Consider the following 12,197-nt stretch of genomic DNA (forward strand, 5'->3'; position numbering starts at 1 on the left):
GAAGGGAACTTCATCTAACACAATCAGATTTAAAACAGACATGACTGTGTAGCCCGTGCTTGAATATTCACAGGGAGATGGAGCTGACACCTCATAAGGCATCCTGCCACCTATACCTGGAGACGTCAAGCTACCAACAGTAGCTTGATAGTTACAGGATGGGAGTGGATTAATCACAGACTGAAGATTAATACCATCAGTCAATGAAAAAAAAACAAAAAGTTAATTAGAAAAACTTTATTTCTGCTCCTTTCATACATCTTATTGTTCCTGAAACAGTCTTCCACACGTATCTGAAATGATGTACTGTCACACACTCTGTTTAAAGGCAAAGCACCATGGTAAAGCTGATCAGCTGTCCAGAGTTCTCAGCTTACGGGATCACGAACCCTGATTTTTTTACATTAATTTCTGAAGGTCAGAAAAGCCACCTCCAAAAAATGTTAAGGGATTTGTAAAAAATAATCACTTTATTCAATATTATAGCTATAGAAATGAAGTACATTTTAAGAAATGAAAAAAAAAAAAAACAAAAAAACGAAAATGTCACTTAACATCATTGGTACATCAGTGAAGGCCAGCAGGAAAAAATACTGACAAGCTTGTCTCTGACACCAAGAAGGCATTCTAGTCCATGCCTTAATATGCTTCCTATGTTTTCAGTAGATGTTTCTTTTCTGCTGCTTTTCATCCTTCTCTGTATTTCATATCTGAGGACTGGTACAGCCTTTAAAATTTCATTAACAGAAGCAAATTCAGTACCTGCTGATTTCTTCTCAAAAGGCACTCTAACCCATCAGATAGCCCCTGTAAAACATAAAATTTATAAACACAAAGAGTGAAAACGAAGCAACATTTCAAAGTGTCCCAAACAAATTTTATGATGAATCAAAGGACAATCTGAAAATATAAATGTGTGATTCCTCATTATGGTTCTTATTTCATATCTTGCCCCCTCAATAAATAAATACCTTACTGGGCCTTGGTTCCATTATCCTTCCCCCTCAAAGGACAAATTTACAAACCAATATGCTAAATGACTCCAGATGAGAAAAGAAAGAAAAGCAAATGTTATGTAAAAGTTAAAGCTAAGAGTTAGAATCAATTTCCTTTGGACTCTCACAATTCCAACAAAAGTCACAAAGTTTTTTATAGAAAGCAGCTCATTTTTATATCCTAAAAAGCCTACTATTACCAAAGGAAAAGATGGAGGGCCCAGAAGCTGTTCATGCCTGGGAAGCGAGCCCTCGCACCCTGCACCTCTTTCTTTAGGAAACATCCTGATGGTGGCAGGGGCGTTAGCTGTCGCTGTTGAGCAAGTCAAACTTCACAATGTTCAAACAGGAGATCCATTTACTAAATGCACAAGGCAGGCCCTGAAATTCCCGTTAAAGTCAGGTATTAAAAGTCTGCTTTATAAAGTTCCAATCTTTTTCTTTTGCAATAAGTTCTTGCAACCTATTAGGATCAAGAGAGAAACAGAAAAGCTGTGTAAAACTATTCATATTAAGAAAGGGTTGAAAACATGCTATCCTCATTGATGCCTTTAGAACTTCTCTGCTTTTGACCCTGCTTCGAAAATGAGTAGATAAGCTTGGGCAAACCTCAGTTTTCTCGTCTGTAAAATGGAGTTAAATCGGAGAATTTTAAGGATTATATGAGAACCTACCAATATAGTAACTGCTATTCACAGCAGTAAGCACTTGACAAACATTAGCGATTATTAGTTCAGAGTCTCAAGTTTCTTCCTCTCTAAGGTGGCGCCATGGGGTTGATACCTCACATCATGCCTGACACAGCGCAAACACTCAGGAATGTGATTTTCTTTTCTTCTTTTTTTTAAATTTTAAATTTTAATAAGAAATGCATTCTTCTTTATGTAATACTTAAGCCAATACTTCAATGTAATGGAATGTCAAATTGCTATATGATCACTTGACAGTGTTTAGGCACTTTACTTCTTGTTGAAAAATTGTAATAAATGTGATTTTCCTCCTTCCAGTTCCTAGACTCACCTGACTCCCTACAGGTCCTGGGTCTATGTGCAGCCTAAGTAATATCTTTAGAACTTCATTTATCCCTTTCCTTCTGCTCTACCAGCCTGGCAGATCCACAGTCTGAGCACAGAGATACAGAACTTTAATCTCACAACCCTGAGACAATCCAGGGTTGAATAAAAAATAAAAAGGCTCTTAACCTATATATTGATTTTGAAGACGTCCACATAAATTTGCTAAGGTAAAGGCTGGTACTTCACAAAACGCATACTTTAAGACCTAAGTTTCCCAAGTACTTAATCTGAAAGAGAACTGATACGTGTACGTATATAACTGAATCACTTTGTTGTACTCCTGAAATTAACACAACACTGTAAACCAACCATACTCCATTATTTTAAAAAAAAGATTAAACCTATAATAAAATAAAATCTGTCAGATAATTCTTAACAACAATAGCAAAAAAGGACCTAAGCTTCCCAGGAAATAAAAGGTTCAAGAAGATTCTGAGAAGTGTCCACCAGTGTCAGCACCAAGGGAAGCTGCTCAACAGCTAGCTCACGCTATGAAATAAAAGAGCCGAGCAGACTTGAGGGACAGCTGTCGGTCATCTGCATGTGCTGATAGGCAAACATACACTTTTGGACATTTATCTCTTGATACAGTTATATGCTGTGGCATTCTTCCTTGTAATTAGTGTGTGACCTATGCTTCTGCATCAAATAAAGCCATGTTTAAATGTTTAAAACTATGTCAGTAGGAAAGACATCAGGTCTTTTAAAAAGCATAGATCAGAAAAGACAAAGCAGGTTGTACCATTTTACTGCTATTGTTTTCTCAAGGTACCTCTTGTTAAGGATATCAGATTCTTGGCAAAAGCGAGGTGAGTGCCACCCTGGAAGTTATCTTATGGCACAGCCATCTTTTATCTCAGATGCTCGTAACTTACCTGATGTGAAAAAATCCCTGGTTACTGGGGTTTTTTACTGTTCTGTTGCTGCTGTCTCATTTATTACATATCTAACTGCTTATATATGTTGGGACATCAAAGAGAATCTATGCCCAAGAAAACAAATTCCTTCCTTGCTGGTGGTAGTAACCACACCCCTCATGAGGAATCTGCAGGCCCACAGACCTGGTTCATCATCTCTCTGGGGCCTGAAAATACGCCAAAAATGCAATACTGTTGCTTCCCTTTATTTTCTAAAACTGTCCATTGTTTCTCCCCACTCCACACTCAAGGTACCAGGCATTAGGAGCTGTAGATGAGAAACCATATCAGAGAGTGGACCATAAAGTCCTTCCTCTTAAAAATTGAAACCTTAGATCTGGCTGTTTGATAAATTATAGAAATCAGCAACTTTTTGTTTAGACTATTGTTCTGTTTGACTATATCTATCTATACCTGAAACCCAGAGAGTATACTCCTGTTTCTTATTTCCTGTTATTAGATCTTAGTCAACTATCTTGGAAACTGGCCTACAGAATGCAGAAGACAAATGTTTACATAAATAATTACAAAAGTAAGATGAAAGCAATCCAGAGAATTAAACAATTTTCAAAATTTTTTTCTAAGCCAGAGATAGCTGAGCTCTGTTATCCTATCCTTCAAATGCCATTTTCTTCCTTTTTGGGGGGGCAGCACCACGCCACACGGCTTGCAGGATCTTAGTTTCCTAATCAGGGGTCAAACACAGGGGCAGTGAAAGCACCAAGTCCTAACCATTGGACCGCCAAGGAATTCCCAAACCAACTTACTCTTGTTCCAAAGATAATGTAAGCTTTACAAATGAATCTAAATAATGTAATATATACATGAAAGTCTCCTTTTCTGTCCAAGGCTTAATGGATTTTGCTCCTAGCAATATTCAGAAAGCAGCAGCAATTAATGGCTTGAAAATACTCTCTATTATTATTACTACTATGATGGGAATTCCTCTGTATGCTACAGATTAAACAAAAAGCACTTTTAGAGAAAATTCTCCATCAGTGGGCACTCATGCTACAGCAAAATAACTTTCTCATGAACATACATGGAAATAATAGGAAGATCTATTTGTTTCCATTTTGCTACTAACTAACCTTAAGCAAGTCACACATTTCTTTGGTTCTCAAAATGTTCATCTATTTAAATGAGGGTTAAATTAAATCTATGATTTCACGTGATCCAGATAATTATTTTACCAGTTTGCAAGTTAAGATATTGATTATACAAAGCACTGAATAACTTACGGCAGTTTCATTCTCATGAATACTCTAGCCATGAAAAAACTCAATAGGACACACACGAATCCAATGAATAGAAGAAGAAACCTATTGAGTTTGGGGATGTTTGGTGCATTGGATCGGTCCAGGATTATAAAACCTAAACCTCCCATTGTAAACAGGAAGCTGGATGCAAGTCCTTCCATAATATACTGTCCATTTACTCTGAAAAAGAAAACAGCAAAACAGTCAATGAAAATTTCCAGAAAAATAAAAAGCTTTTTCCTCAGATTGAAATTCCTATTTCTGCTAAAATGTTTTTGCGCTTATTTTTTATTCTTAAGTATTTTACCATATTTCTGGCTATTCATTCCAATAAATATTTATTGAGAGTCTATTATGTATCAAGTACTGTTCTAGGTTCTGGAAATACAACAATGAACAAAACAAGAGAAAAATCTTTCATCTTCATGGAGTTTATGCTCAAAAAAAAACTTTAAAACTCAACTAACACAACTATCTATGTAAAATCACTATGCACATTTTAATTATTAGCTTAAAAAGTCAACTACTATAGGTACATGAACCTTTTACTCAGAACTTTAGTTTTGCTTTTAAAAGTTATGCTATTTAAATGTCTACTATCAATTTCAAATTTTGAACTGGTTATAAATGTTTCCTGAGTTTTATAGTAATTAACAAACCTCTTATTTCGAAGGGAAACTTTTAAAAGCAAGTTTTCTTAATTAAGGCTTCGTGACCTCCACAAAGATTTCCAGTAACCTGTAAACTCTTAAGTTTCTGTATATACGGGAATATGATTTTTCTAGTGATGCGTGTGCGTGTGTGCTCAGTTGTATCCAACTCTTTGCGACCCCATGGACTGTAGCCTGCCAAGCTCCTCTGTCCACAGAATTTTCCAGGCAAGAGTACTGGAGTGCATTGCCATGTCCTTCTCCAGGGGATCTTCCTGACCCAGAGATTGAACCTGAGTCTCCTGCATCTCCTGCACTGGCAGGCAGATTCTGTACAACTGCGCCACTTGGGAAGCCTCTTTCTAGGGATGAAGAACTTTCAAATTCTCAAGAGTTCATGGACCCCAAAAGGCAAATTTCTCTGTTAAAGATAGGATTTATACAAAGGCACATGTAAAGAAAGTATATGCATGTATGTGTGTAGTATGTGTATATATACATTTATTTGCTAAATTAATTGCTTTAACTGAAAACAACACATGCAGCAGTTTCAAAATTCAAATTCAAACGTCAACCCTGTGAAAAGTCTCCCTACCAGCAGGATCTTCAGCCACTCAGATCCCCCCTCCTCGCAGAGAATCACAGTAATCTTTCCAGGAATATTCTCTGCATAGAATACCATTCGTGTAACTGTAAATACAAATATGGGGCTTCCCTGGTGGCTCAATGGTAAAGTATCTGCCTGCCAATGCAGGAGATGCCAGTTCCATCCCCGGGTGGGGAAGACCCCTGGAGGAGGAAGTGGCAACCTGCTCCAGTATTCTTGCCTGGAGAATCCCATGGACAGAGGAGCCTGGCGGGCTACAGTCCATGGGGTCGCAAAGAGTCGGACACCACTGAGAGTGAGCACACACACACACACACAAATACAAATGAAGAGCTATCTTTAGGTAGACAGCTACCAAGTGGATTTTGTAAGGCAATACAGCAAACACTGTTCAAGGGAAATAAACAACAGGAACTCCCAAATATTCTCTCAAATATTATTTTTCTTATTTAACAGTATAGGGTCTCCCCTAGTAGCTCAGCTGGTAAAGAATCCACCTGCGATGCAAGAGACCCCAGTTCGATTCCTGGGTCGGGAAGATCCTCAGGAGAAGGGAGAGGCTCCCCACTCCAGTATTCTTGGGCTTCCCTGGTGGCTCAGCTGGTGAAGAATCTGCCTGCAATGTGGGAGACCTGGGTTCAATCCCTGGGTTGGGAAGATCCCCTGGAGAAGGGAATGGCAACCCACTCCAGTTTTCTGGCCTGGAGAATTCCACGGACCATACAGTCACAAAGAGTCGGACATGACCGAGTGACTTTCACTTCACTTCACAACAAACACTGCTGAGGAGAAATAAACAACAGGACCTCCCAAGTCTCAAATACTATTTTTCTTATTTAGCAGTATAATCCACTGGTCCAATTTTTCTTTTTTTTTTTGACGGTGCCGGGTCTTCACTGCTGTTTGAGGGCTTTTCTCCCCTAGTTGGAGCAACTGGGGGCTACTCTCTTGCTGCGGAGCCTGGGCTCTAGGTGCAGCGGCTTCACCAGATGCAAGGGCTCTCGAGTGCAGAGACCATGGGTTTAGTTGCTCTGCAGCATGTGAGATCTTCCCTGACCAGGGATCGAACTGCACTGAAAGGCAGATTCTTAACCACTGGACCACCAGCAAAGCCCCACACATTTTTCCTTAAATGACCAAACAGTATATATCTTAGGCTTGTCAGCCAGATAATTTGTGTCACACTACAGTAGCTTGAAAGCAGCCATAGACAGTATAGAAGTAAATGGCTGTACCTAACTCCAATAAAGCTTTATTTACAAATAAATACGTTCCAGTTTACTGACCCCAGAACAGCCTATAAATAAACATATTTTAAACTGATATCCTCCTTTAAATAAGTGATTATGTCCACCACTGTGAATTATTTCCTGATAAACGGGTAATATATTTTTATTCTTGTTCTTGTCCACTTCCTACAATCTCTAAATTTAGCATTTTAAAACAGCTATTGTCAAAATACAAATTGACCCAATAGGTTGTGCCATAATTTTAAATACGCAGGCATGCCCCAGCAATCTTCTTTTCCACCATCAAATCATTCAAAATGGTGTCTTTTACCTGTAGGCTAAGAAAGCGACTGGTCTCTGATGGCCGTGTTCATCAGTCACGGAGCCGACACTTGGAGGCTCAACAATAACATCATAAATGATTCCTAAATGAAAGATAACAACATAGATTAGACTGGATTTCTATTTATTTAGTTTTTACCTATTTCTAAAGTGAAACTGTTTTGCTCAAGTGCATCTGCTCCTTTGTGACCCTATGGACTGTAGCTTGCCAGGGTCCTCTGTCCATGGAATTCTCCAGGTAAGAATACTGGAGTGGTTAGTCACTTTCTTCTCCAGGGAATCGTCCTGACCCAGAGTCAAACTGGGTCTCCTGCATTACAGGAGGAATCTTTACCATCTGAGTCAACAGGGAAGCCCATCTGTCTCTAGAGGCTCACTTGTATTTAAATAATATTTCCTTTTGGGGCTTCCCAGGTGGTGCTAGTGGTAAAGAATCTGCCTGCTGAAGCAGGAGACGCAGGTTCAATCCCTGGGTAAGGAAGATCCCCTGGAAAAGGAAATGGCAACCCACTCCAGTATTTTTGCCTGGACAATCCCGTGGACAGAGGAGCTTGGCGGACTAGTCAATGGGAGTCACAAAGAGCTGGCTACCACTGAGCGACTGAGCAGAGAAATCTTAGAGCCTGAGTGTTAGAGAAGACTGGGAGCCCATTCATAGAAAGATACTGAAGTTAAAGGAAGTATCTGTCTCTAAAGATGCATTTATGTTTAAACAGAACTGTTCTAATGTATTATTACAGTGAAATGAGGCCCAGCTTATCTCCTACACTTCAGATAAACCATTCAGAAATTCAACTCAGTGTTTTTAGAATGACTTGTAAATCAGAATTATCTCCAAAAAGAGGTATTTTATAACAGAATTCATTCAGTAACTGTTTCCAAACTCTCCACAATAAAGGAGATTTAACATTAAAGGCTATTTCTAATTCAAGAAAAATGTTATACATATGCTTGGATATGTTTCTATAATTAAGAGTTAACTAGAGAATTATTCTTGCTTAAAAGTAAAATGAGACATTTTAAAATCACATCATTAGGCGGACTGGCAATATTGGAGACACATGATCATTAATGTTAATATCTGTCATTATGTCTTAATGACCACTTATGTTAATGCCCATCAACACTGTTTTCCGTTTCTCCCACTGTCAACATCTACTCTTTTATCTTCTCCACTGTTTTCCACCATCCTCATTTTTAGCTTTTTTTTAAGCATAGCAAGACTGTCTCCCTCATCTCTGATAACAAAACCACCATTTAGGAAATCCCTAATGCTACCTCACCATCAAATCCACAAACTGGAACCAGCTTCCATCCTCACCTCCTTCCCTCCAGCTACACCAGAGGAACAGTCCCTCCTCCTATCACCATGGGATCCCCTTTGCAATCATCAGGACTCCACACCCTTAACATCTCAAAGACTGTTCCTTTGGCTAGCTCCTCTCTTTCCTGCATTATCAACCTCCTGTTCCCTACATCAACCTTTCCTTGACACCAGATCCTCCTAGTTAACATTCTCTTTCTATGCTTCCTTTTGGAAAAGGAGCCAGGCTTCTTTCTGGAAAAGAAAAAAAGAATTTGCTAAACTTGCTGTCTCCATTTTCTCACTTACCCTTCATTCTTTAACTCAGTCCAATCTGACTTCTGAGTTATATCAGTGGTGACTGATATAACTCTTGCTAAGGTGGGCAATGATCTTGCTGTGGTCAAATTCAAAGGACATTTTCAGCTCTCATCTTAGGAGGCTTCCTAGTACTCCATCCAGTTACTACATCCATTTTCTTGGGGGGTGGGAGGGATGGCTTCTTATGGCTTTTGTGACACTCCTGTCCGAGTTTTTCTTGCTCTCTCTCCAGCTGAGCCTCCTCTTCTATAAAACCACTAAACATTCAGAGTTCCCTAGGGCTTGATCCACCATTCTCTTCTTTTTCTACATTCTTTTCCCAACTGAACTAATCCCCTCACAGGGCTTTTCTATGCTAATGATCCACACCTATCAAATGTTAGCACCATTAAAATTAGATGTAAGCAAGGAGATCCAACCAGTCCATCCTAAAGAAATCAGTCCTGAATATTCATTGGAAGACTGACGCTGAAGCTGAAACTTCTATTACTCTCGCCACCTGATGTGAAGAACTGACTCATTTGAAAAGACCCTGATACTGGGTATGACTGAAGCCGGGAGGAGAAGGGGACGACGGAGGATGGGATGGTTGGATGCCATCAGCGACTCAAAGGACTTGAGTTTGAGCAAACTCCAGGAACTGGTGATGAAAAGGGAAGCCTGGTGTACTGCAGTGCATGGGTTGCAAACAGTCAGACACAACTGAGCGACTGAACTGAAGCTCCTTAAGGACAGAAATTCTGTCTCTGTCCTTCAATATCTGGCTTATAGGAGGAGTTCCGAAAACATCTGTTATTGACTAACTTCAATACAAACCTCTTTTCCCACTTCCTATCTGCATACTTGACATTTTCAACTAATTATAGTTGGTTCTGTCCAACTATTATATATCCCAAAGTGACCTCAGGGTTCACCATTCCCCACCAAAAAAACAGTTTATTTCTTTAGTCTTCTCAGAAAATGACACTTCCGCCTACTCAGTGCTTCATGCCATTCTCCCCCTACATCCAATCAATCATCACCAAGATTCTGCTTCCAAGATATCTTTCATTATATCTTCCTCCATCTCTGCTGCCACCATCCTAAGTCAACTGTAAAACCCACCTAATTGGTCTCTTCGTCCATATTCATTCAAACTTTTCCCTATGCCCAGATACCCTTTCCCCCAATCTATCAGATTTTGGCTAACATGTCATTTTCTCAGGGACTCCAATGTAAATAATGTTCCTAACTCTGATTATTTTTCAAAACCTCTTTTTCTTTTCCTTCAAGGCACTTGTGGCAATCTGCAATGGAAAAAATGTTATGGAGAAAAATTGACACGACATTTAATGTGTCTCAACCAATGGCCTTATAAGCATCAGGAAGCAGGGCCCTTATCTGTTATATTCATTGTTCTCTCCAGTACTTAACACCTAGAATTTAATACGGACTCAGTACATTATCTGCTGACTCTTTCTCAGCAATAAATATCATTTATTTATAAAGGTACACTCAGTATTCAGGTGATTCCTTTCCAGTGGCAAAACCAACTCCCATATGAGACAGCTCATGGCCTTGGCCACTAAAAGGGGTCCTCTCACTTCCTCCAGAAGTTAGGGCAAAGAATCTCCCCATTATAAAAATCGACAGGGAAAATGGGGCCAGAATGAAAACTGTGAGGTTTCCAGTAAAGGCCCTGGCTCCAAGGGAGTTAAGGGTTACAGGGAAGATTTTGAGCAGATGAAGGTTTTTTTTTTAAAAGCAACATGCATTTTAAATTTTGTTTATTCAGTCCAGCCCCTACTAATGTGCTGAGCAAATGTTAATGCTAATGTTATGCTAGGACAGTATCTAAGCAACATGAAAAGTATTTTAAATGTAACTTAATTTGAACATAAATTAACTGTCATTATCCTAGAATTGGGAGGAAGGTAAACCTAAAAGTTCATGCTAGAACTAATTCTGAATTTCAGATACTTCCCTCTTCAGTGCCAATTATTCTCACAAAACTGGCTTATGAAAATGACGATGTCTCCGACTATGCCCTTAAAAATAGAGTCATCTGCTCTCGCTGTTGCTAATCTGTACAGTTTTAATTTTATCATTTCCAAATTAAGTTCCCCACTTCCCAAAATCCAAAAGTGCAGTAGCACACTGCTGAGTAAATCATGGAAATACTGAAGGGGTGGTGGCTATGAAAAGACTGCAGCCGGATTGCCAACTCACCACTATATAAAGCGACGCCCCTTTTGTAAAGAACAGGATAAGATGATAATGCAGAAGTGATCAAAAGTAATGCTATTCCCCTTATTCTTTAAATTATCCACTTCTGCGCTCTCAAATACGACAGCTTCTGAAGATTGATCTCCAACCTCAAGCATTTATCAAAACCGTGGTTTCGGAAGACTCCATTCATATGTTTTGCTGACTGAGGAGAGAGCGACACGAAGTCTTAGGTTTGAGCTAACAAATCCAAAGACTGTTAAGTGTCTACAAAAGTTCCAGGGACCACAGACAAAGAGAAGGTGGAAGTCCCACACCCTCCTGATCAACAGTGGAAATAGAATGGGCCAGAACAGATTATCCCAGGGCCTTTGTTAAGTAACTCATGGCATACAATAAAACAGCAACAATCCGGGCTTGAAAAATACACTATTCAAATCGGATCGTTTGGCTAAGAGGCCAGGAAAGTCAAGGCAATGGGACAGGGAATACGAGACCTTTCAAGATTGAAGACCGGGCGTGAGGATAAAGAAACCTTTGGGCGGTGAACACTTAGGACCCCAGAATTTCCCTCCACCCTCCGAAATGGTTGAGAGCAGAGCGATGCTTTCCCTGGCTGAAAGTCAGGGAACTGACGCGCCCCCGGGGCGGGCCGGCTCTCCGCGCCTCTCGGGCCCCAAGCAGGCCGAGTTACCTCCGGTGATGAGGAAGTAAGACACCACCACCAGAGCGTACACCGTCATGGCCGACGGCATGTGCACCCAGGGCGGCTTCTTCAGCTTCAGGTTCGGGCATTCGAGCACTAAGAACGGGACTCGGTACAAACTCTCCATGTTGGCGGCGGCAGGGGAAGCTGTCGGCCTCCAGCCCCACGCGCCACCCGGAAACAGGCCCGCCCTCCCTCTCCGCGCGCGTGCGCAGGGAAGCGACCGGCAGGTCCGCAACGCTCAGAGGCAGTGTTTACACCCCCAGAAGAGAAGAAGGAACTATAAAAAAGTATAAGTGACGTAACACAAAATTCTGCACTATAGAATCTTTTGAAGCAGAAATTTGAATAAGAAGTTCAGTTATTGCCAGTGAATAAACAGGTGATTTGTGTACCTTCAAGGACCTGCAGATCATCAGACGTGGCCAAGCCGGAGCAGCAGAGGGAACGGAATCTCTCTGAGCCCCTCCCACTCCCAGACGCCGCGGATTTTGGAAGCTGATTGGACGCGGAGCGCTCTAGGTTCCCAGAGCCCGAGGATGAATGGGGAAGTTTGGGAAATGCTGTCTTTTTTTATTAGCCGGTTT

The 12,197-nt window shown here is 40.5% G+C and overlaps 1 protein-coding gene across 1 annotated transcript; it reads right to left on the reverse strand.

The window, feature by feature from the left end:
- Positions 1-222: 222 nt before the first annotated feature.
- Positions 223-11,799, reverse strand: OSTC (oligosaccharyltransferase complex non-catalytic subunit). Its single transcript, XM_065907405.1, has 4 exons — positions 11,599-11,799; positions 7,065-7,158; positions 4,230-4,427; positions 223-807 (listed from the first exon to the last, which is right to left on the reverse strand). The coding sequence occupies exons 1-4, from the start codon at positions 11,735-11,737 to the stop codon at positions 789-791; spliced, it is 450 nt and encodes a 149-aa protein (XP_065763477.1). The 5' UTR covers positions 11,738-11,799; the 3' UTR covers positions 223-788.
- Between the last annotated feature and the right edge of the window lie 398 nt (positions 11,800-12,197).

Source organism: Muntiacus reevesi, chromosome 16, assembly GCF_963930625.1.
Source record: "Muntiacus reevesi chromosome 16, mMunRee1.1, whole genome shotgun sequence".
Lineage (NCBI taxonomy): Eukaryota > Metazoa > Chordata > Mammalia > Artiodactyla > Cervidae > Muntiacus > Muntiacus reevesi.